Source organism: Rhinatrema bivittatum, chromosome 4, assembly GCF_901001135.1.
Source record: "Rhinatrema bivittatum chromosome 4, aRhiBiv1.1, whole genome shotgun sequence".
Lineage (NCBI taxonomy): Eukaryota > Metazoa > Chordata > Amphibia > Gymnophiona > Rhinatrematidae > Rhinatrema > Rhinatrema bivittatum.
In genome coordinates, this window is record NC_042618.1 from 220,716,890 (window position 1) to 220,743,480 (window position 26,591).

General features: G+C 45.7%; 1 protein-coding gene across 1 annotated transcript in view; it reads left to right on the forward strand.

The window, feature by feature from the left end:
- Window positions 1-6,663: 6,663 nt before the first annotated feature.
- The window catches only part of LOC115090527, a 98,335-nt gene continuing 78,407 nt past the window's right edge, over window positions 6,664-26,591 (forward strand). Inside the window, exons 1-3 of the mRNA XM_029599732.1 lie at window positions 6,664-6,874; window positions 15,137-15,177; window positions 23,598-23,712. Of these exons, the coding sequence (XP_029455592.1) occupies window position 6,874; window positions 15,137-15,177; window positions 23,598-23,712 (157 nt within the window). The 5' untranslated portion in view covers window positions 6,664-6,873. The remainder of the gene's footprint in view (window positions 6,875-15,136; window positions 15,178-23,597; window positions 23,713-26,591) is intronic.

Below are 26,591 nucleotides of genomic sequence, written 5' to 3' on the forward strand. Positions count from 1 at the left end.
GTGAAAAGTGAATAAAAGTTACAATAAAACAGGGGCACTTGAACTGGGAGGAGGAAGAGCCAGAGTCATGGCTAACATAGAAATAAATAACATCTAGTCTCAGAAATAAATAATATCAAGTCATATACTTAGGGCTATAATAATCACTAGTACTCAGGACTGAATATTATCGAATATGTAAATAATATCCTATATTCAGGGCTGTAAAGTATCAATTGTTCCTGACTAAATAGTATTAGTTCATAAAACTCGGGACTGATTAATATAACGTCAGAAGCCATGTCAGGGATGGGGAGCGAGTTATTGCGGTTGGGGTGGTCATAGATCAGGGAAGGCTTGTCGAAATAGCCAAGTCTTGAGTTTCTTTTTTAATGTCTGCGTGCAAGGTTCTTGTCTAAGGTCGGGGCATGGTATTCCAGATGGTAGGCGCTGCTGTCGAGAAGGCTCGATCTTTGCTGGATGAGAGGTGTGTGAATTTGGCTGGTGGGGTGTGTAGCGAACCTTTGTATGCTTCTCTGATGGGTCTGGAAGAGAAGTGCGGCATGAGTAGGTAGTGTAAATCGATGGGTGTTCTGTTGTAAATAGCTTTATGGATGATGGAGAGGCACTTGTGTAGAATTCTGAAGTTTACTGGGAGCCAATGAAGGTTTTTCAGGATAGGTGTGATGTGGTCTCTTCTGTTGGAGTTTGTTAAAATTCTGGCGGCCGAGTTTTGTAGCATCTGGAGCGGTTTGGTGGAGGAAGCGGGAAGGCCTAGCAAAATGGAATTGCAGTAATCTAATTTAGAGAATATAATGGCCTGGAGAACCGATCTGAAGTCTTGAAAATATAGTAGCGGTTTGAGTCTTTTTAGTACCTGAAGTTTGAAGAAGCAGTCTTTGGTTGTGTTGGTGATGAACTTTTTTAGATTTAGCTGGTTGTCAATTATAACTCCGAGGTCTCTTGCTTGGTTGACCAGGGTGTTGGTGTGACTTGAATGTAGGTTATCTTTGTGGTTGAGAGATATGAGGAGCATTTCTGTCTTGGACGTGTTGAGCACAAGGTTTAAGGTAGTAAAGAGGTCGTTGATAACTTGGAGGCAGTTGTCCCAGAATTTCAGTGTTTTTGTGAGGGATTCGGTTATAGGGATCAGGATTTGGACATCGTCCGTGTAAAGATAGTGTTTGAGTTTAAGATTCGTAAGCAGCTGGCAAAGGGGGAGAAGGTATAAGTTGAATAGTGTAGGAGACAGAGAGGAGCCCTGTGAAACACCTCTTGTGGTGTTGATGAGAGGAGATTCCTTATTGTTGATCTTTACTTTGTAGCCTCTGTTTGTGAGAAAGGAGTCGAACCATTTGAAGGCCGTACCTGTTATCCCGATGTCCGAAAGTCGTTTAAGGAGAGTGGAATGATTCACCGTGTCGAATGCTGCCGAGATGTCGAGGAGTATTAGCAGGAAGAAGTGCCCGGAGTCCATACCCATGATAAGATGATCTGTGAGGGAGATGAGGAGGGATTCGGTGCTTAGAGCTTTGTGAAATCCATATTGCGATGAATGGAGAATGTTGTGATCTTCCAGGTATTCTGATAATTGGGTGTTGACTATTTTTTCTATGATCTTTGCTAGAAAAGGTAGGTTGGAAATAGGTCGGAAGTTGTTGGGTTCTCCAGGATCTAGATTTGCTTTCTTAAGGAGGGGTTTGAGGGTGGCAATTTTTAGGACGTCCGGGAAGATTCCTTGAGATAGTGAGCAGTTTATGATGTCGGCTAGGTACTTGGAGATGCAGTCTGGCACCAATAGAAGCTTGGTTGGGATTTGGTCCAGTGGGTGGTATGAAGGTTTCATTTTCTTTATAAGGGATTCAATTTCCAGGGAGGAGGTGGGTTCAAATTAATCCAGTGAGGGTCCGGAATTTGAGAGGGGGGCCTGGAAATGCTAGTGGAGGTAGAATTGACAGGCAGGCATGTTAGTAAGTTAGAAATTTTGTTGTGGAAAAAAATTGCCAATTCGTTTGCCTTTGCTTGTGCCTGTTCGTCTGGGATGCATGGGGTAGTGGTTTTAGTGAGCTCTGATACATAGGAGAATAGAGCCTTAGGATCAAAGACGAGGTCATGTATTCTGTGACCGTAGAACTCTTTTTTTGCTCGGTGAGTGGCATTTCTTTAAATGTGTAAGGTTGATTTGTAAGCATTTAGTGTGCTCGGGCAGGGGGTCTTGCGCCATTTGTTTTCTCTTTGTCTGAGGTTTCGCTTAACTTCTCTGAGTTCGTCAGAGAACCATGGTTGTTTCCTGTTAGGCGTCTGTTTGATTCTTCTGGTTGCCTGAGGGCATACTTTGTTCGCTATTGATTCTGTGATACTAAACCATGAGCGGAGTGCTGAGTTGGGGTCAGAGACTTCTAGTTTGTGGGGTTCCTTTGTTAGATGCTCGCTGAGGACTTCTGAGGAGCAGGATCTCCTGTAGTGAACAGTAGATTGAGTGGGATGTGTTTTGGGATTTTCCTTGCTTGTGAGGGTGATGGTATTCAGCGAATGGTCGGACCAGGGAACTGGAGTGCATTCCGGGGGGTAGAAGGTGAAAAACTGGAGTTGATGAAGATCAGATCAAGAATGTGCCCTGCTTTGTGGGTGGGTTTGTTGATGAGTTCCCCCACTAATTCATGACCATCTCAAGGTGACTGAAATCAAAAGTTTCCGGGTATGGAGAATGAGGGATTTTTTCTATCCTCCTTAGTTTTAATTATTGGATATTATTTGTACTGTTTTTGAAATCTTTTATTGGTGTTGGGGAAATTTTTAAAACATTTGTATATGAGTTAAATTACTGGATGTTTTATTCATCAGCTGTTTTGAAATATATGTTTTTAGTATGATTTTCCTATTGTAATTGATGTTTTATAGTTCTTGATTTTATTGTTTGATGTTTTATGAGGAATGATGATGTTTTCTGTTTTTGCATTGCATAGAGTCTGACTTTTTGTGATTTCCAGTTCAGTTTTTGTCTGCATATTATATTTTATGATCCCTTTATTCTATATTCGGTGAGAATCTGCATGTGTGTCTGAAGTGAAGTATCCTAATACTGTGTAGTTTCTGTGTAAGGATCTATAGCAGCCTGGATTGTTCTGTTTCCTAAAGGAGGTGTATTTGTGTTTTAGGGCCTGGTGTCATATTTGAAGTGTTGTCTTTTCATAGGTAGGTTTGAAACAGTTTGAGTGCTGGCAGTTTGTGCTGTTTTTTATATTGGGGGGGGGTATTCATGACTACGCCCAAATTCAATAGGTGTTGCAATAGGCCTAATACTATATGGGTTCCAACAGTCATTTTTGTTTTTGCAGGGTTTTCTGGTTAGTACCAAAGCAATGTACATAAATTTATAAATCACACATTGTTTTAAGTGATGTTTTTACCTCAGAAGGACTATACTTTCAATTTCATGTGAAATCTATTATAAATGCATAAATTTTAATTGTGTTTGGGGAGTGCAAGACTGAGGAGGAGAGAGGAATGGAAGGCTGTAAGACTTGCCTTTGATTTCTAATACTCTTGCACTGACCATGGCTTTACTGGCTTGACATGAAAAAGCAGGGTTCCATCTAGAGCTGTGCTGCTGTTAGATCATTGACTCTTTTCAGATTCAGCCAGGGCTTGATTTTATTGTTTTTCAAATCCAGGGAACAGCGTGGATCGCTTATGGTCCCCACCCCTGGAGTAGGTATGCAAAGTAATAGCCTGGGGAACCATAAAAGCAGCAGATCTTGTAGCGCACAGTCAATGGGAATATGCTGTTGGGGTGGGGGCCAGAGAAGAAGTCTAGCAGGCCAATGCTGTAAAGTGCACTCAGCTGAGCGCACTTTTTTACTTGGTTTGGATGCGAGTTTTCGATGCGCGTCCACAACTCCTTATAGAATAAGGGGTTTAGTGCGTCCACAATGCGCATCCAAACACCCCCGGAAACTAATAGTGCTCATCACGTGCAAATGCATGTTGATGAGGCTATTAGTCATTTGCCTGGGATGCAAAAAAAAAAAACGTGCAGCCAATCCACACATTTTACACTCAGAAATTAACGCCTGCCCAAGGGCAGGCGTTAATTTCTGTACAGCTTTTCTGTACATCCTCCAACTTAATATAGTAGTGATATAAAGTAGGAGGAACCAAAAAGTAAAAAAAAAAAAAAATGTGCCAGCCGGTCAGGTTAAGAAAATGGACACTCGATTTTACCAGTGTCCATTTTCCTAACCCGTGGCTGTGCACCGGTTACAAAAACAGACGCTCCTAAAATCGAGTGTCCATTTTCCAAACCTGCTGACAGCCACCTCTCCTGGCCCAAGGAGGCACTAGGGGCGTACAATTGTCCCTAGCACCTCCTTTTAATGTGACCCCTCATTTGCATTGAGTATCGCTCGCCCAGGAGAGGGGCTGAGTGTGCATTCCACAAGCGGGCGCTGAAACAGATGTGCTTTTTTAGTGCCTGCAGGTAAGCTACTGGCACTGAAAGGAAGGGGGTGAGTCAGGAGGCAGTGCATGTTTAGTGCTGGTGAGGTTTAGTGTGAGGTGACGGGGCTGAGCTCTGAGAGGGGCAGCTGGCTGCGGAACCTGTGGGTCTCCTGGAGAGTGGGGGTGCTGAGGATTGGGAATGGGAAAGGGAGGGGCTGCTGCAGGCTGGGGAAGGGCTGGCAGCAAGCAATAACTTTACATAGTGATGTGGCATTGCTGGGGCGGGCCACTCACTGTCAGAGCGCTATTAGTTTCGGGGGGGGGGGGGGTTGGATGCATGTTTGACATGCTAGCTTTACCCCTTATTCAGTAAGGGGTAATAGCGCGTCGAAAATGTGCGCCCAACCCCAACCCCCCCCCCCCCCCCCCCCGAAACTAATAGCGCTCGCAACATGCAAATGCATGTTGATGGCCCTATTAATCATTCCCGCACGATACAGAAAGCAAAATGTGCAGCAAAGCCACACATTTTACTTTCAGAAATTAGCGCCTACCCAAAGGTAGGCGCTAATTTCTACCAGCACTGGGAAAGTGCACAGAAAAGCAGTAAAAACTGCTTTTCTGTACACCCTCAGACTTAATATCATGGCGATATTAAATCGGAGGTTTCAAAAGTTAAAAATTAAAAAAAAAATTTTAAATCGGCTCGCGGGTTGAAAACCGGATGCTCAATTTTACCGGCGTCCGGTTTCCGAACCTGTGGCTGTCAGCGGGTTTGAGAACAGACGCTGGCAAAATTGAGCGTCGGCTGTCAAACTCGCTGACAGCCGCCGCTCCTGTCAAAAAAGAGGCGCTAGTGTCCCTAGCACCTCTTTTGACCGCGGGCCCTAATTTGAATAATTTGTTTTAGTGAATCGTGCGCACAGGAGAGTGGGCGCTTGCCCGCTCTCCCGCTAACTTTACTGTATCAGCCTGTGTGTGTGAAGACATGAGTAGCAGTACCACAACAGCAGAGTGTGTACGTGTCTGAGAAAGAGAGACTGTGTGTGTGTGTGTGTGTATGTCTTTCTCTCTCTCTCTCTCTCTCTCTGACATAAAGATGCACACTCTCTCTTTCAGGCTCTCAGTGTGTGGTTGTTTGTGTCTGAGAGCAAGAATGTGTGTGTCTTTGTGATACTCATCCACACACTGACAGTAGGTGTATGTCAGTGGGTTTGTGCCAATAAAGTTTCCTCAATCTGAAAATATATCTGAGTAAATGAGCATGTGTGTGCCCCTGACACTGGCTGGCAGTGTGCTTGTCTCATTACTTTATAACTGGTTTGAGCTGATTGGTTGACAAGAGACTTTAACACTGTACCAGGCTATCTATCTATATGAGAGATGTAACCAAACTGGTGGAGGGACTCAACCAATTGAATGGATAGCAGGGGGACTACAGCTTTTGTTTGCTCATCCCTGCTCAAGGTTGTGCATTACTGCTTATTTAGGAAAAATGTAAAATTGTATTTTGGAGACTCTTTTGGCTCAGTTCTGCCAGGCTCCAGGTCACATGATCTATTTCTAAAGGGTCAGCTGTTGAAATATGTATTGCAAGGAAAGTAGAGGAGGGATTCAGATAGCCCATGGGCCAGTTTTGAAAAAATCCCCCAAGCTGATACTTTCCTGCCATCAGCCCCTGAATATATATATTGATACATTTTATATTTTTATTTTAAGTTAATGCAATTAAAACATTTATTGTATTGTTCTACTATGTGTTTTAGCACATGTTGAGTATGGGTTTACCCTGTGGAAAAGCATGAGGCAAACTGAAATTACATTACATCATGTTACTTTAATGTGCCTGGAATCAAGACCATGAGTAGGAGACTGCCTGCGATGCAGGAGGTGTACATAATAACGATTGTTGGACCCTTCCTGCCTTAATCCCGTTTGTTACAGGACCTCAGGGGCAGGAAGGATAGCAAAACCCAAGCGTAACAATAACGCCAGCAGCTACAACTGCACAAAAACTACAGGAACATCACTTGGATTATATAGTTGCCTACAGACAAAATAGGTGGATTAGCCCAAGTAGCTAGAGTTAAAGCCTTGGGGCGTGACTGTGCTCGTATTTGCTATTAAACAAGGAACACATAAAAAGGGGAGGCTACGTCTTCTATGCCCGTTTCTCCTTCTCGTGTGTTAGTACTGGGAAAGCCCTGGCCTATCCCACGGCAGCCCTGCCATTGCAGAAATTCCCCTCCAGCGGTGACAGAAACGCGTAAGGCAGGGCTAGGCCTGCGTCAGTCAAAGGAAAGGAAAGGAAACCGAAAGGGAGCTCCTGTCAGCTGCACGATTAAAAGCCAGGGAGCAGGAAGGACCGGCTTGGTGGTGGGGAAAGGTGTCTGCCAGCTCGAGATCTCACGACCCTCGCTGCAAATAGGCCAGTAACCGCAGCTCTGGTTTAGAAGTAAGTTCGGATTTCTGTAAGCTTCGGATATTTTCATGCAAGCAGATCCTCCGTTTTTATCACCGGATTTTCTGTATTCTGGTGCTGAATGTGATTTGGGGGGGGGGGGAGCGAAGCTTCTGCCATTCATAGCAACAAGTTTCACCAAGTTTATGGGCGAAAGATGTAATGAGATGATGTGCTAAGTTCCCGGGCTCCGTATTTTTGCTTAGAAGATTATTCAAATGCCAGCGTTTTCCATGAATGCTGATTGTGAAAGAAAAAAAAAAGAAAGAAAGTGGTAAAGGATTAGGCCAGACAGGATCGGTTTGCGGGGCGGGGGACAAGGAAATTGCCTGTGGCTCCAGCAAAGCCGAGTGATAATAGGCAGAGTTTCAGGCTATGTGGACCTGGCTGAGTGCACTTCAGAGTTTCTGCTTTGGGCCTCAATGTGTATAACACCGGTCCTGGGGGTACACTTAATTTTAAGGCAAAAGTAGGATAAAGTCAGGAAGTCAGTTTGCCCTGTTTTTACACAAACAGTGAATTAGCACAAGACTACTTGTGAGCAGCAGCACCATAACAGGGAGGGGAAAACAGGAAATGGACCAGAAAAGACCCACAGAGGGAAACAGAATGAAGGATCTGGACAATCACACAGGCCGGGGATCTGGAGAAGAAGAGATAAAGACAAGAAGGGAAATGAGGGAGGGATAAGAGAGAAAATGAGACAGCCTGCTGTGAAAGAGATGGAGACAGAGACCACCAGAGATATTTTGCAAGCAAAAACAACAGACTGAGAGCTGGAGACCCAGAAGCCAGTCTTACCCCTTCCCCTCCCTCCCAGAGTCTTCTGTTTCCTCCACTCTCCACTGCACTTGACTGTCTGCATAAGGGCCTGATTTTCAAAAGCATGTACATGTTTAAACATATGTAAATGCATTTTACATGGGCAAACGGCTTTTGAAAATTGCTAAAATATATGCCATAGAATCGTCCATAGGATTTACCCCCTTAAGTGCACTTTACATGGGTAAATTTCTTTTTGAAAATTGCTATAATAGTAGGTAGGGATGTGCTATCATTCAGGGACCCCGAAACCAGAACAAACTTTTCCTGAAATTTTGTGAAAAACTTGGCTTCTGGTTAGTGCACACTAACTTGAAATACATGTGGTCCCCCCCCCCCCCTCACCGAATTACAAAGGCCCGAACTGTGGGAAATACGATATTTCCTGCGGCGGGCCGAAAACGAAGCACATCCCTAATGGTAGGTACATTTTACGCGTGTAAACTCTTTTCAAAATTACCTCCTTAGTGTCTGTCTGTGCCAGCCAGTGCCACAGGGGTGCACCTCCAGCACTTTCCAAACTTGTGGACCAGCAGCGCCTGGCACTGCCAGGAGAAACAGCTGATCTGACTTTTTTTGAAATTTCTTGCTGGCACAGACGGATATCGCAGCAGAAAGTCAGTGGTGGAGTTTGCTCCACCACCAAGGAAGCAAACTCAGAGGAGTTTGCTTCCACCACCAAGGTTACTGTGATTGAGGGGGAAGAAAACTATAAGAGGAAGTGATAGCTGAGAATGGGGAAAGACACCCGGAGCCAGGGAAAGGTCAGAAGAGAATTTACAGCTTAGAGATATCGTAATGTAAAATACCAGAAAAAAATGTCTGGTTCCGTACCATTACAGGACAATGAAGATCAACTCAAAAAGGATGGTCCACAAGGTCTGTGCGGGGGGGAGGTGGGGAGGTTTCCACTTGAATGTCATTTCATTGGAAGGCTTTTTTTCCATTTGTATTTGTTTTGGCAAATAGCATGCAGGATTTTTGTTTTGTTTTGTTTTGTTTGAAATGAAAATGAAACAAGGATGATAGATTTTAGATAACTGGAAATAGACTCAAAGGTTGTGCAGTGATAAGAGAGAGGTGAAATTCCATAGGGGATTTAGTTGATTTAGAAAATGGATGTTGAACCGTACATAATGAAAGCTATTTTCAAAGCCATTCTTGTGGATAAAACAGTATTTTACTCATGGAAATTGGCTTTTGAAAATTTCCCACTTTCCAATGTAGGGAACAGTATGCATGTTCTAAAACCTCTGTACTTACACAGGGTGGAGGATTCCTAAGGATGGGTTTAGGTCAAAAGAGCAAATTGACACATGTAAATTACACTTTCAAATCTAGTTGTTATTTCAAAGGAAAAGTCCCCTTGGAAGAAGCAATCTGCGATCTCTGTGCTTTTTCCTTTGGCAATAATCAATGCAAACATATGTGGGGAGTCTTGCTTTGATCGTTGATGAAAACCCTGTGGGTAAAACGTACATGTGGCAGGGGCATAGTTAGATCTTTCAAAGATCTGGGGCATGGGCCCATAGGTCCTTTCTTTCCACACCCCTCCCCACCCCCTCACATTGTCAACATTTCCCACAGACCAGAGGACTGAAGGAAGGTGGTGGGGGGGGGGGGGGGGAACCTGATCATCTGATCCTCCCCTCATTTGCATAAAAAGTTGCCACCATTGCCCCTGAACTGGTCTGCCCTCTCTCCCTCTCTTCTCCATCATTCTAGCATCCCCAGTGGCAATGAACAATCTACTAATGGATCAACAGGGTCATCAATGATGAGTGGTGCACTCATGAATCAACTTGAAACACAAGAATAATAATGGAAAATAATCTGCATAGATGCATGCATTTCATTAATTATACACACTTATTATGGGCACATTGCTCATTTTTTCCCAATGTTATGGAAATATTATGAGTGCATCAGTTATCCACACCCTTCATTGATCTCTTCTTAAAGTGCTTCCAACAGCTGGCCGTGGGACCCAGACACAGCACAGTATGCAGCCACTTATATAGTGGTTGCATACTGTGGGTTCTAATATTGCAGACATTTTAAAATTGTGCTGTCTTTAATTTGATTCTGAAAACAATTTGACAATGAATCCTCTCAAAAAATTGAATGTTCCGCAGATAAGCAAGCTGAATTAGTCATGACTTTGGGAACGTCCTCTAGGTGGCGGAGCTCTCTCAAAGCACACAGAGCTGTGCTCTATATGCCCGCATAGGAGTATCTCCCTTGTGACTGCCATCCTGCCTCTGTCTTGTTCTTGCCAAAGAATGTCTTTTTCAATATCTTTATTGGTTGGAGATGTATGAAAGCAATAAAAACGCCCGAATCAGGCAGAGTTTCGCCACATCCAAGTGGCTGCCTCAGGGGCTCATACATTCCTTCTGGCTCATACATTCCTGCTGGCTCCATATACTTAATGGTGCCTCATACGTTTGATGCCGCCGGTTGATGTGTGCTGTCTCCAATCAAAACAAGCAAGATGCTTGCTTCTTCATTAAGATATGTCCGTGCTGCGATTCATGCACAAGAATTCATAAGAATAATTTTCATTTTGCTGCGAATAATTTCCAATTTGCTACAAATCTGACAGCCATTGGCAAGCCCCTGAGGCAGCCACTGGGATGTGGCAAAACTCGGCCTGATTCGGGCGTTTTTATTGTTTTCATACGTCTCCAACCAATAAAGATATTGAAAAAGACATTCTTTGGCATCTACTCTCTTATGTTTGCTCACGGCTTTTCTAGATTGCCTATCTTGTAGCTTTTTGGGTCTATCTTGTTCTTTCCATGCTGCTGGGTGCATGCGGAGCTCTTTCTCTCTTACTTTATTTTGTTATTAATTTAGTTACCTTCGTTCTCTGGAGGAAGATTCACAACGGATGGTGGAAGCTGGGTCTGTGCTGCTTGTGTCAGACCAGGTGTCATTGAGTCCGCTCCGGGTCCCAGATGGGACTTCTCTAAGAGCGAGAACAGAGAGGGTCTCTTCGGCAAGGCCCTATGGTGAACCGGGAACTGTTAAGCATGCCATGCCAGTTCAGGGTGGAGCATCATGGAATGTCCATCCACATGATGCATCGAAGTGCTTTCATCAATGTGCTGCCATCCACTCGAGGTGCTTCCATCCATTTGATGCATCCAAGCGCCTCCATCCACTCAATGCATCGAAGCGCTTTCCCCGAACCTGACACATCCGTGCGCCTCATCGAAGCCAAGGCTTTTATGTGCTTCATCGATGCGATGCATTGAAGCATTTACGTCGAAGCATCGGAGTGACTGGTTGAAGCCGGGGCATCGGCTCATTTGGCAGCAGCTATCTTCTCATTTGGGAGGGTGTAGGGGGGGTCTTCCAGTAAGTACTCTGCCTGGAAGGACTACCGTGGTAATTGCGTCAAGCACATGAGGTGGCGTGGAGAACACGGATCAAACCTCTGCTACCCAGAAGGCGTGTAGAAATTTTTCTCCCCCCATGCCGAGCAAGAAGGGCAACTGCGTTGGGCAGGGCACGCCAGTGCCTTCGCAGCCTATCATCTCCTCAGGATGACTCCCTGGTGTCATACCTAGCATTGAACTGCAGATTACCGATGGATCCTCCGGCTACACCAGCAGTAAAGGAGAGTGGTCCCATGAAACTCTAGCCTGAGCCTGACTCAACCCAGGAAAGAGGGTCAGTGAATGACGGGCGCTTATCCACTGCTTCATCATACCTCTAATCTCGCTGCGACAGGGCAACGCTATGAACGAGTCCTCACCCTTCCTGGGATTATCTCAGCTCTCCATCTTACTCAGGCGATAACTGGGCCAACCATCTCCTGGAGCTGCTTAAGGCAGATGCAGAAGGTGATGTCACATGTTGGATCCCAAATCTGCCCAACCTACTGTGACCACTGCGTAAATTTGGAGTCTAGCACTCTCAACTGGGGCGTCCTTCAAGATGAAATGCCCGGGCTCCGGGTCCTAGTGCATCCTGTCTTGCTCCAGAAAACATAAAACATTCTGATGCTACACCGAGGCCACCAAGACACAGCAATTGTGGCATCCATCGCACTACGAGAGATGCGCTCGTCATGGACATTCGCGAGCCGCCATATGACCATTTTTGCATGCTTTGCACATTACGCTGCTGCTGGTCAGCAGATAGCTGCAGAGGGTAGCGAGGATCTGTCGAGGACAAGTGAGAGACTGTCTGCGACCACGGGTTAGGTTGATTGTATCATTGGAAACTGGAAGAGGTGATACACTGCCCCCAGGGGGCGCCAAAGCTCCAACCTTCCAACTTGGGACTCCCCAAAATCATGGCTAATTCAGCCTGCTTATCTGCAGAAAAGAGCAAGTTTGCTTACCGTAAACGATGATTTCCATGGATAGCAGGATGAATTCCCACCCGCCCCCCTAGACAGCCTCTTATCGGACCCCATCCAGAGCTTGGAAAACAGACTGAGGCAGGATGGGAGTCACATGGGAGATACTCTCACGAGGGCACATAGAGCACAGCTCTGTCTGCTTTGAGAGAGGTCTGCCCCCTAGAGGACCAGAGGACATTCCCAAAGTCATGGCTAATTTATCCTGCTACCCACGGAAAACACCGTGTACGGTAAGCAAACTTGCTCTTACAATACAATATAGTAAACAGCACTAACTGCCAGCTCGCACTAACAACCCTACCTTTGAAAAGGCAACACTTCAAATATTACATTAGATCCTAAAACACTAGTACACCTCCTATCAGGAAAATAAATGAAGCCAATCTGTTTTCTTGGAGAAAACTGAATTGGAAATCACAAGTCACACTCTGTATGCAGTACAACAATGGAAAACCTGAGACATTACCATACCACATAAGACATCAAATTATAAAATCAAGAAATATAAAATATCATGATAATAAAACCATACATATAAAACAAATGCTTTAAAACAGCTGCCAGTATAAACTAATACAATAACCAACCTCGTTGCCTTGTATAATAATCCTATAACTCACTACACAACAAGGAAACCTCTTGTTATGTGGTTATTTGTGCGGTTGCCAGCCTCGAGGCAGCCTTTTATTTTGACTGCCCCCTTCGGATAGCTCCCGTGTTTTATTCTTTATTTCTTTTCACAACCAATTTTTTGTTTTTTTATTTTTTCCTTATTATGTCATTATTCTTTCCAAGTCCATTGCTCGATTCCCCCGCTGGTTTTTGGGTCTATCTCCGCCTGCCCTACAGGGGGGGCAGGCGGAGATAGACCCAAAAACCAGCGGCAATTTTTAAGAACATCAAAGAGATAAGTGAACTTGATTAAAGCATTCATAGCCGAAAGTAAGGGTCGGTCCGCATAACGGGGGAATCGAGCAATGGACTTGGAAAGAATAATGACATAATAAGGAAAAAATAAAAAAAACGAAAAAATAAAAAACCAAAAAATTGGTTGTGAAAAGAAATAAAGAATAAAACACGGGAGCTATCCGAAGGAGGCAGTCAAAATAAAAGGCTGCCTCGAGGCTGGCAACCGCACAAATAACCACATAACAAGAGGTTTCCTTGTTGTGTAGTGAGTTATAGGATTAAAACAGCTGCCAGCAAAGATTATCGAATAATTAAAAACTCATAAAAAATTTAAATTTCCTAAACACTAAAACTATTTATTTAAAAAAAGCAAACACATCAAATAGCATGCAATAATTAAAATATAAATAAGGATAAAAAATCCTTTGTTCTCCTTACCCAGAAAAGTTTGCTTTCAAATGATCCTGAGATTATCGCAGATTAATGGAGGGAGAAAGGCAGGCAAACTTTCTCCTCGCACTCATACATACATACATAGTCATCTACTCACACATGTCCACATGCATTTTCTTTATCTCGCGCTCTCTCTCGCACTCACACATACGCACAAATGGTTGCGCTCTCTCTCTTTTTTCCTCTAACATAGAAGCAGCAGAAGCCTCCTCCTTAGGCCTGCGTAGCATCACTCTTACACATGCTGTCTCTTTCACACAAACATACTCTCACACAAGCTCTCTCGCACACACAAACACTTATATGCTCTCCCTCTCTCTCTCTCACACACACACGCTCTCCCATATGTTCTCACATGCGCTCTCTCTCCCTCCCTCCCTAGAATATGCAAACAGCAGTAGCAGCCTCTATATTGAGGTTGCCATATACACATGTGCTCTCTCTCACACAGACATGCTCACACACAAGCTCTCTCACATGCTCTTTCTCTCATATGTTCTCACATGCTTTCTCTTTCACTCGTACACATACTCTCTCTGCCTTGAATGTTTAGGCAGCAGCATCAGCCACCTCCTTGGGCCCACACAGCATCACTCACATGCACACACAAGCTCTCAAACATGCTATTGCTCACACTCCTACATGCTTTTGTTCCCAGACACACATGCAAATGCTCATACACACACTCACAAGCTTTCATACATGCTATTGCTCAGAGACACACAGACATACAAGTTCTCACACACTCTCTCTCTCTCTGTGCTTGGAATTTGCAAAGTGCAGGCAGCAATAGCTGTCCTCTCTTCAGTCACACAGCCCAGCATGATGCAGCAACCTCCTCTCTTAAATGCAGGGGTTGGGCTGATACAGCAGCCTTCTCTATTCAACCGCATGGCCCAGCCCGAGGCAGTAGGCCATGTGGCCCATCCAATGTGGCAGCCGCCTCTTAAGCTTTGCTGTGGGCATGGGTGATGCAGACAGCCTCTTTTCTGCACCCCAGCAGATCTCAGGCGGCCTTGATTTCCTCTGACTGCCCCAATCCCAATGATGTAGTGTGACCTGCAGCAGTAGCTTGCTAGCAGGATAAATTGAGATTGAATTTAAAAAAATATCAAGCCGCTGAGACTTGAGGTACCAAGCTGTAGACTCAGGACACGGGCCCCGTGTGCCTGGTGCTAATGACGCCTCTGACCTGCGCTGTTTAAGTGCGGACAGTTTGATTATTGCCCCTCCTCCTCCCCTAGTGGAGGCAATTTCCAACCTGCCCGCATTACTGTAAAGTCCGTAGTGGGTACTTTTTTTTTTTTACCTACAGACTTTGCACTAATTCCCAAAAAGGAAAGTGTGCGAGGACTTTCACTTTAAACATTTGCATCTTTCTTTCCCGTAGGTATGTTTTGCCATAATGCTCATAATTTGAAAATACAATCTACATATGTTATTCCTCCCCCGCCCTAAACACCCCCACTCCAAGAATGCCTTCTTCTAATGCAGGTAAAAGTCTGCCTGAGGTGGAAACCTGTGTGTACCTTCAACCGTGTTAAGGGCAGGTAATTTTCACTCAGCCCTTTTACCTGGATAAATGACTTTTCAAAAGTGCTCTCAATATACAGTATGCTGAGATCCAAAAGGAAGTATAAATGTTTATGCTGTGGAAACTCCTTGTCATGACTTTTTTTTTTTTCTTTTTTTAATAGTGTTCGGAAGAGGCGGAGTGTTAGAAATGCTTCATGCAATGGTAAGGGTATGTAATAATTGGCTTGGGAGTGAGCCCTTTGTGCTGCAGTGTAGTTGACATAGCTTCATAGGCGAACATCTGAGGCCTATGCCAGCAGCTGGTGAATGCGCCCTGTGGTGGGACAGTCTGGAGCTTCACCTATCCTAGCCGCCTCCCCCGCAGGTTGAGTCCTTGGGTTCTGGCAGCCGGCAGGACTTAGGCAGGTCCCTAGGGCGGTGGAGAGAGTAAGAGTTCAAGAGCACCCTGGGGTCAGGAAAGGCAGCAAGCTGGAGATACGGAGACAGGCCAAGGGTTGGGGAGTCAGTGGGCAAACGTGGTTAGGTCCGAGCAAGAGGACAGGTCCAAAGCAAGATGTCTACCAGGAGGACAGGCAGGAATGGACAAAGACACACGGATGGACTAGTGAGAAAAGGAGAAGGGGACAAGGCTGGACGAAACAAGCAGGAGAAGGCAAGGCTGGAGAAGATGAGGCAGGAAGCAAGAACATGCAGGAACAACAGGAACGCAGAGAAAGCAAGAATGCAGGAGCAACACTGCAAATGCAGGAGAGTTGATGCTGAGACATCTTGATGCTCCTCTGGAGGAGTCTTTTAAAGACTGGGGCCAATGAGGTTATCAGAAGGCACCACAGCTGTCTTCCCACTGCGGGCCCTTTAGGAGGAGCCAGGATGGTGGTGTGCTTTGCCGTGTTTGGCAGTGTCCATGCCACGTCAGAGTGAGTAGGGCGGCTCGTGAGGCTGTCCCATGAGCTGCCAAGCCTAATGGGATAATGATTTGTCCATCATGATACAATGACCTATGAACTCACCATACAGATTAGCTTTCAATCCAGGAGCCCAGTGCACGGTGCTATTCATTTCCATGGGATGGATCGTTGCTGCTGTTTGCATGCCCACAAAATGCCTCCTGCTTTTTGGTAATCAGCTACCCGATGCTTCTTCGCCAGTCGCTACTCTGGCCAAGCCAGAATGTTGATGGAAGGAAAATGAAAGAGAATCCTACTGTACAGGTGGCAATAAAAACACTTTTTTCTCCTCTTCAGATTTGATCTTTTCAGCCTAAAAAACCATGTTTAGGACAGAACCTAGTCCAAAAAGCTTGGGGAGACATTAGGCAGTCATATTATTAGGACCACTACTGCTGATAATAAAAGGTTGGCTCACATTCAAAGTCCTTTACATTGGCAATTTTTTTTTTTTTTGCAAAGGGAAATTTGCTGCCTTATATTATTGTTCCTGCCATTAAATGAAGAAAGTTGCAGTCAACTACCAAGACAGCGTTTGTTCAGACTAGAAAGATTACCTGAAGTTGCTTTCTTTTGCTTATCCTGAGCAGGGCAAGACACATCTTCACATTTCCTAGCGTGTAGCCAGATGGACTCAGGACCAGTGGGTTATGTGCTCTTCTGCTAGCAGATGGGAGACGGAGTCAGATTTCAAAGCTGACGTCACTCTAGATATACCCCTGCAGTAACTTCAGATCTTCAGTATCTCTCCGTCTCCTAGCAGATGCGGACACTATCCCACACACTAGAATAGTGTTAACAAACACAGCAAAGAAAGAAAACTTACCTTAAAGAAGATCGAGCCCCGCTCTCCTGCGGTGAAACCTAAGGGTGCCTCCCCCAGTTGAGAATTCCTGAGGTGATTTCCGATATCCCTGAATGGTGTGCCATGGTCCGGTAGGCGGTTCCAAGCGTGGACTTAGTCCCCAGAGTGGCTGAAAGGCAGCAGGTGCAAAACAGAGTGTGGTGGTGAAGGTAAAGCCTTCTCCCCCCGCAGCTGGAGCCTGTCCCAGCACTCGATCGGTAAGCGCCGAGACCAGGTAAACAGAAAACTTTAAATCAGGTCTCCGAAGTTTGGATTGCTGTACCGATTTGATTTACTTCCCAGCGAGGTAAAAGCGAGCACCGATTGGGTTGAGCAGCCCTGGTTGGGCTAGGCCCCTATCTGGTGCAGGGGTCCACGTGAAGACCCTCTGGGCACCATCTTACATGCAGAGGAGACTGTACCATCTTCTCTTCTCAACCAACGGGACGTGGGGGGCAGGCCGGGCAGCCGATGTCCCTAACTTGCACGCGTCCAATACAGACACGCACAACCGAGCGCACACTGTGCTCACAACTACACACAGAGCCGCGTTTACAGCTATACGTGTGCTTTGAAGCTAGAGGCAATGACACCGGCACCCAAGAAGGCCAGAAGGCACTCTCTTTGCACAGCCTGCCACATAAGAGTCGCACAGCCCGAACTGGAGTCCTGCCTGTGCCAGCATTGCAAGGAAGCCTAGGGGGAACCAAAGCCTGGTCCCTCACTGTCAGGGGATGGGTCCAGAACTATTACAGACGATAGTTCCTCGGATCTATGCATCTCTGAGATGGCCTCTCCACAAGAGGGCACCTCAGGGGCTCCTATGCTGACTCCCCCTGGAATTAATATGGATCCAGGGACCTTCTCCTGGTTAGAATTTTTCCAAGAGCTGCAAGCCTTCGTTCAGGCGCAATCAGCCCCAGCTGCACCCTGGGCTCAACCCCTGCCAGAAGCACATGATCCTCCTGGCCCTACTCAGATGCCTTGAGGCATGCCTCGCCTAACCAAGAATTTCCCTGACAGGGACCCAAACACCTCAGATGATGATGGCGACTCCCTGGAAGAAGGAGAAATTCCTCCAGGCCTTGAACCATACCGAACCATGCTTCACTTCTTCCACAAGGATGAACTACCAGCCCTTGTTTCCCAGACTCTGGGTATTCCAGGCACAGACTCTATGGCAGAACCAAAGAAGAACCCCATCCTGGTGTCCCTTCTTAAAGCCTCATGCTACTTCCCAATGATGGAAGCTATCCAGGAGCTGATTGACCTGAAGTGGGATGCCCCGGAGGCCATCTTCAAAGGGGGTCGGGCCTCGGAAGCCCTATACCCCCTAGAACCAGCGACCAAGGAACACCTGAGTTTCCTGAAAGTGGACGCCATAGTCTGTGCTGGCTCAAAGCGAATAACGATTCCCGTTGAGGGAGGGGCTGCATTGAAGGAAACTCAGGATAGACGATTGGAATCCATCCTTAAGCAGGCCTTCGATGCAACAGCAATGACATTGCAGATTGCTTCCTGCTGCACACTGGTGACACATTCATGCTTCCTCCTCTCGAGAGGCAAATAATTCCGGAACGTATACCGGTGAGATGATGGAACCTGCAGCAGCCTTCCTGAGAGATGCAAGCTCAGACCTGGTGCGTATCTCAACCAAAGGCATAGCTTCTATAGTGGCAGCCAGAAGACAACTATGGCTATGGAATTGGTCCGCTGATGCAACATCTAAAGCAAATCTCACAAGAATGCCCTTTGAATGATCTCTCTTGTTCAGAAGCAAATTGGAGAAGTTAGTCAGCAAATAGGGCAAATCCCCAGTGCCTCGGCTACTGGAAGATAGGAATAAAAGTTCTCAGGGTCCCTCACACAGAAGAACCAAGGGCAGAGGCTCACAACGCTTTAGACCCTACAGGAACTCGCAGTTCCAGGCACCTTGTTCCTCCGGAAGGTCCCAGCCCTTTCGGAACCGACAGACCAAGCAAAGAGCAGGCCTGGGCCAGGCTCCAGCCATGCTCCACAATGAGAATGGGCCAACCCAGCCACAGGAAGAGGAAATAGGGGGTCGACTTGCCCTCTTCTACCAAAGATGGGTCGAGATCACGTCAGACAAATGGGTACTAAACATCATTCAAGAAGACTACTCTCTAGAGTTCCGCAGCATCCCTCGAGACAAATTTATGATGTCACCCTGCCACTCCCACTCCAAGAGACTGGCAGTGAAAGCCACCCTGACAAGACTACTCAGTCTGAAGGCAATAACTCTGGTTCCTGGACCCAAACAAAATACGGGGCGCTATTCCATCTATTTTATCATTCCCAAGAAGGAAGGATCATTCCGACCCATCTTGGATCTCAAGAACGTCAACAGTCATCTGCGGATACTACACTTCCGCATGGAGACCCTTCGTTCCGTCATAGTAGCAGTACAACCAGGAGAGTTTCTAACCTCCCTGGACCTCTCCGAAGCTTACCTTCACATTCCAGTCCATCAAGATCACCAGTGTTGTCTTCGCTTTGTGATATTAGGTCACCATTACCAGTTGCGAGCACTATCTTTCGGCCTAGCAACCACCCCCAGAACATTCTCCAAAATTATGGTGGTCATGGCGGCAACACTGAGGAAGGAAGGGATCTTGGTACACCCTTACCTGGACGATTGGCTGATCAGGGCAAAGTCTTCGGAAGAAAGCTGGCAGGTGACCAGAGTCAAGAGCCTATGGGTCGTGAACACTGGCAAAAGCAGTCTGCATTCCTCTCAAGCTCTAGAGTACCTGGGGGCCCGTTTCGACACCAAACAGAACAAAGTCTTCCTTGCTTCCCCGAGGAGAAGGAAACTGATGGAACAATTACAACGATTGATGACCAATGCATGCCCCAAGGTATGGGACTATCTTCAAGTCCTCTGCCTCATGGCATCAACCCTGGAGGTCGTCCCATGGGCAAGGGCCCACATGCGACCGCTCCAACGCTCCTTACTGTCACGATAGAACCCACTATCCCAGGGATCTGTATTGGGACCGGTGCTTTTCAATATATATATAAATGATCTGGAAAGGAATACAACGAGTGAGGTTATCAAATTTGCGGATGATACAAAATTATTCAGAGTAGTTAAATCACAGGCAGACTGTGATACATTACAGGAGGACCTTGCAAAACTGGAAGATTGGGCATCCAAATGGCAGATGAAATTTAATGTGGACAAGTGCAAGGTGATGCATATAGGGAAAAATAACCCTTGCTGTAGTTACACGATGTTAGGTTCCATATTAGGAGCTACCACCCAGGAAAAAGATCTAGGCATCATAGTGGATAATACTTTAAAATCGTCAGCTCAGTGTGCTGCAGCAATCAAAAAAGCAAATAGAATGTTAGGAATTATTAGGAAGGGAATGGTTAATAGAACGGAAAATGTCATAATGCCTCTGTATCGCTCCATGGTGAGACCGCACCTTGAATACTGTGTACAATTCTGGTCGCCGCATCTCAAAAAAGATATAGTTGCGATGGAGAAGGTACAGAGAAGGGCAACCAAAATGATAAAGGGGATGGAACAGCTCCCCTATGAGGAAAGGTTGAAGAGGTTAGGGCTGTTCAGCTTGGAGAAGAGACGGCTGAGGGGGGATATGAGAGAGGTCTTTAAGATCATGAGAGGTCTTGAACAAGTAGATGTGACTCGGTTATTTACACTTTCGAATAATAGAAGGACTAGGGGGCATTCCATGAAGTTAGCAAGTAACACATTTAAGACTAATCGGAGAAAATTCTTTTTCACTCAACGCACAATAAAGCTCTGGAATTTGTTGCCAGAGAAGGTAGTTAGTGCAGTTAGTGTAGCTGGGTTCAAAAAAGGTTTGGATAAGTTCTTGGAGGAGAAGTCCATTAACGGCTATTAATCAAGTATACTTAGGGAATAGCCACTGCTATTAATTGCATCAGTAGCATGGGTTCTTCTTAGTGTTTGGGTAATTGCCAGGTTCTTGTGGCCTGGTTTTTGGCCTCTGTTGGAAACAGGATGCTGGGCTTGATGGACCCTTGGTCTGACCCAGCATGGCAATTTCTTATGTTCTTATGACTACTCAATTCGCCTCCAACTACCAGCAGAGGTATGTTCTCAGCTTCAGTGGTGGCTACAGGAAGACCACCTAAGCAGAGGAGTAAGCCTATCCCCACCGAACTGGACCTTGCTCACTACAGATGCGAGCCTGCGAGGGTGGGGAGCCCACTGTCAGGAGCTGACGGCCCAGGGACAATTGAACAAGGAAGAGGTGGAATGGAATATAAACTGCCTGGAAGCTCGAGCAATCAGACTAGCATGCCTGCGAATCAACCACAGACTCCGAGGCAAAGCGATTCGAGTAATGTCAGACAATGCTACAACGGTAGCTTATATCAACTGCCAGGGAGGAACCAGGAGCCAGCAGGTGTCGCTGGAGATAGAGCCTCTCATGGCATGGGCAGAGATAAACCTACAAGGAATCTCTGCCTCCCACATCGCAGGAAAAGACAATGTCTCAGCAGACTTCCTCAGCAGAGAGAGCCTGGACCCGGGGGAATGGATGCTGTCAACCACAGCCTTCCAACTGATAGTAAATCGCTGGGGCCTCCCAGCCATGGATCTACTGGCCACCTATCTCAGTGCCTAAGTCCCCAGGTTCTTCAGCAGCAGATGAGAGCCACACTACCAAGGGATCGACGCTCTCGTCTAGACTTGGCCAGAGGAAGACTTACTGTGCGCCATCCCCCCATGGTTGCTACTGGGCAAAATCATCCGCGAGATAGAGTATCACAGGGGACTAGTTCTACTAGTGGCCCCGGATTTGCCAAGGCGACCATGGTACGCAGACATGCAAAGACTCCTTGCGAGGAACCTTCTGTGCCTACCTCCACACAGGGACCTGCTCCAGCAGGGCCCGATTCTTCACAAAGATCAGTCTCGATTCTCTTTTACGGTCTGGCCCTTGAGAGGACTTGCCTGAAGAAGTGAAGTTACTCGAAGGCCATGATTGACACCCTGCTCTGAGTGCACAAGTTCTCCACATCCTGTCATATATTCGAAGCCTGGTGTGAGGACCGCAGGATACTCGCATGATTCTGGACTTTGTACAGGACAGTATGAAGAAGGGGTTGTCCCTCAAGGTCCAAGTAGCTGCACTGTCCTGCTTCAGAGCCAAAGTGGACGGTATCCGACTATCAACTCACCTGGATTTGTCCCGCTTCCTGAAAGGAGTTAAACAACTCCGGCCACCCCTAAAGTGGTCGGTGCCCTATGGAATCTCAGTCTAGTATTAGACTTCCTAGCGGTGCTTCCTTCAGACCAACGCACAGTCTGTCACTACGCCTCTTAACATTGAAGACTGTATTTCTGGTGGCAATATGTTCAGCTCGTCACATCTCCGAACTACAGGCACTATCCTGTCGGGAACCATTCCTTAGGTTCATTCCTGGAACCATACAACTGCGCACCGTCCCCTCCTTCCTACCGAAAGTGGTCTCTGAGTTTCATTTGAACCAGACCATCTCCCTGCCAACTCCGGATGAACATAAGTACTCGGAAGACTTATGCCTTCTTCGCCACCTAAATGTCAGCAGACTCCTGGTGCAATACCTGGAAAGATCAGAGCCGGAACGCAAAACGGATCACTTGTTCATTCTTCACAACGGGAAGAAGCAAGGAGAAGCAGCCTTGAGGGCGATCATAGCCCGCTGGATCAAAGAAGTAATCAAGGCAACCTACATAGAGGCAGGAAAGCTCTTACCGCTACAGGTTAAGACTCATTCTATAAGGGCCCAAGCAGTCTCTTGGGCAGAAACCAAGCTGCTGTCGCCCGCTGAGATGTGTCGGGCGGCGACGCGGTCCTCCTTGCACACCTTCTCCAGGTTGTACTGCCTTGATATTCAGGCCCGAGAAGACGCAGCCTTCGCAAGGGCAGTATTAAGTGGGTCACGGGCCACCTCCCACCCCGTCCGGGAGTGGCTTTTGTAAATACCACTGGTCCTGAGTCCATCTGGCTACATGCTAGGAAATGGAGAAATTACTTACCTAATAATTTCGTTTTCCTTAGTGTAGACAGATGGACTCAGCATCCTGCCCATGGCTGCTCCAGAGGAAGAGAACCTCGGAACGTGAACCTCGAGACTAAGCAAATACGGGTAAGCCGCTGCCTACCCTTAGTCAAGACACCCACAGTTTGTCCGGTGTTGGCGTTAATTGGTTGAGTGCACTGGCGGTCTCCAGTTTTGAAATTAGTTGAATCAAGTTAATTAAGCAAAGATATATCCACAATGGCTTTTTGAAGAGAATACTGAAGAGCTGAGGTTACTGCAGGGGTATATCTAGAGTGACATTAGCTTTGAAATCTGACTCCGTCTCCCATCTGCTAGCAGAAGAGCACATAATCCACTGGTCCTGAGTCCATCTGTGTACACTAAGGAAAATGAAATTATCAGGAAAGTAATTTCTCCAATATCACTCTCCTCTTTAGATTGAAAGAGTAGAATGTAGCTCCTTCGGCCACGCCTACTGGGGGTCATGCCCTAGTGGTGATGTTCTGTTAATGAAATTTGAGCCAGACATGATTTCTCTAGTAGTCCAACCCTAAACCTACTGCCAACTTGGCTACAAACTTGCTTTAATTGGATGAACTCAGTTCTTTGGAGTGCAGATATGTGGAAGTTTAACAAATGGTAGACTAGACAGGGGTATAGCAGAACAGATGATAGCAGATAAGAATCTCTGAACAGGAAATGGTTATATGTAATAGCTGTATAATTTACAAAGCAGAGAATTAAAGTAAGAAATTAATAAATTATTTCATTTTATGTCTCTAGATACAAAATGAAAGCATGAATGAAGTAACACAAGAGGAGGAGGAAGAGGAGGAGGAGGAAGAAGAGGAGGAGGAGGATGACCTTTCAGTGCAGCAGAACAATGCAAATAACCATGGTAAGAATTAAGATGTTATCTCTTAGCAGTTGGTAGTTGTTTCGGGTAAAGGGGAAATGTCATCTGTGTGTAACCCCCTCCCCCTATCAGCCACGGTCACCCTCCCAGCCCTGGGAAACTCTCGATTTGTTCAGTTAGGGTGGGGGAAAGAGTTCTCTGGGTCCCATGGGCTGGGGGAAGAACATCTGCAAGGCCAAACTGGGCAGAGGTTAACTTCAGAAATAAAAACATAGTCCACACCAAGGTTGTGCTCCCAAATCCAAAGAAAGCTTACTCAGAAGAAAAACATCAGATTTCAGCGAATACAAAACAAAGTCCATGGTAGAAAAAATGCAGTTACAACAGGCACACAATTTCTACAGATGCAGATCTTATGCTCTGTAAGTCTCTGCAACCCTTGGCTCTCTGCTCCTTCCTTCACAGGATCTCTGCTGATTCCCCCCCCCCCCCCCCCCCCCAATTTTGATTTTTCTCACAGTACTCACAACTCAGTAGATGACTCAGAACCTCCCCTTGTTTCTGCTGGACAGATGCTTCAGGTCTCACTTCTGAAATATCCCAAGGAAAGGGTTCTCTCCAGAGTCACGCCAAAAGACTGGAGAGACAGGCCAGGACAACTTCTCCTTGTTCTTCCTCCCTTTTCCCAGCTCCCTTTGCTTCACTGCTTCTCAAACTCAGCTGTATGTACATAGGTCCTTCAACAAATGAAATGTCCAGCCAACTCCCTTTGGTGGATTGTTGGAGGCATTTTTATATTCTCTAAGCCATCCCATCCTTTTTTGGGAAAGAAACAACCTATCAAAATTACATATACCCCCGAACTCCCTCTGAAACTCCTGGTGCTAGAAGGGTTTCAAAGGTTAGCCAATATATCCACCCTCTGAACTTCTAGTGAGACCTCCACTGCTGGAACATTTTCCATAGGAAGACATAGACACTCCAACACACCTCTAGTTGCCAAACAGGGCCACATTCGGATCTGGTCCAATTGCAGAAAAGTTTTTATTCATGTTGCTCTTTGCTATGAAAAAAATTTCAATATCAATGTCACAATTTATCTAATCAGATTCCATTTTATTAAGAAAATATTGTATCTCTAAATATCACCTTTACCACCTGAAGACAAAGGACCCATTTATCTATGGCAGTATTTCTTAGTAATTAGCGGTACCTGAGATGGAGGCACTGTGGAAGTCAAACAAATCTGTGTCCTGCAAATGAAGGGTGGAGGCTCTGGAAAAACATCTGGAATATGCGAAGTCAAGAACTGCTACAGTGGACAATATTACATCCAAGTATATGATGAACCAAAGGTCATTTATGAGAAGCCAGCAAAGAACTCCAATTCTGAGGAAAAAATTCAAGAAGAAGCAAGATTGGTTTATGAAGAGCTCTATAAAAGGCCAAGGGTCAACTTTAAGGATTGGGTAAAAATGCTGCAAAGCTTTTCACATGTCTTGTAGATACTCAGTTTCTTCCTTAAGCAAAATGTATACCTTTTTGCAGCATGTATTGTCCATGTTCCTAATGCAGATGCAAAGGAAAAGGGAAGAGAATATAACAAAATCAATCAGTTCAAGAATATAGAAAAGTTGACTAAGAAGAGCAGCTGGAAAGCTATGACTACAACTGCTCATAATCTGGGTAACAAAATCCCCGGACTTGCAGTCCTTAAAGGTGGAGGTGGACTTGCACATTGTTGCGGTTATGGAGTCATGATTCACAGAATCTCATGATTGGGATATGGCCATCTTGGGCTATAACTTGCTAAGGGAGGACAGAAAAGGGGGAGGAATAGCTCTGTATGTCAAAAACAATATACAAGTAACTAAATTGCAAGGGAAGTGGGGTAGAGAAGAAGCATTGTTGACCATCCTAAAAAAAAAAGAAGATGGTACTTCCATTTTTACTGGTGTGATCTACAGATCACCGATTCAAACAAAAGAACTGGACAGAGAACTTCTAGAAGACATCTAAAAGATGGGAAAGAAGGGCGAAGTGTTGCTTGGAGATTTTAATCTGCTGGATGTGGATTGGAGTATTCATTCTATGAAATCTACGAGAATTAGAAAGATAGTGGATTCCCTTCAAGGGGCTCTGCTCAAACAAATGGTAATGGAACCCATGAAAGGGTGTGATACTTGATCTAGTGCTTATTAATGGTGATAATGAATTAAGATACAGAGAAGACACACAAAGACCTCAGCTTTGAATTTCAAAAATAGACTGTCAAAATGGGGACATACCTGGAGGAAGAACTGGAAGACTGGGAGAAAATGGGTGAGGTGGAACAACAGTGGGCCAAGTTAAAGTAAACGAGAGAGAGGAAACAAACTGATCTGATTGTCTAAGGAAGTAGCTGAAAAAATAAAAGCAAATAGAACAGCAGTCAAGAAATATAAAGGATGAAGAAAGAATTAAGGAAATCCAAAAGGTCAAGTGGGAAAAAAAGGTGGCCAAAGAGGTAAAGTGAGGAGACAAAACATTGTTCAGATTTATCCAAGAAAGAAGGGAGGCCCGAAGTGGTATAGTGAAATTGAAAGGTGACAAGGAGCACTGTGTAGAGAGTAATGAAGAAATGGCAGAAATATTAAAAAAAAAATACTTCAGTGGACCTGGAGAAGCCCATTGCTGATTAACAGGACCATTGATGGGGATGGAGTAGCCAAAACTCTGTTTACAAAAGCGAATGTATGGAGGGAGCTAGGCAAACTGAAAATGAATGAGGCCATGGGGCCGGATGAGATACACTCAATATACTAAGACTGCTCAGAGATGTGCTGGTGGGTACACTGAAGGATCTGTTCAATAGATCCCTGGAAACAGGAGTGGTGCCTTGGGATTGGAGAAGAGCGGTGGTGATCCTGCTTCACAAGAGT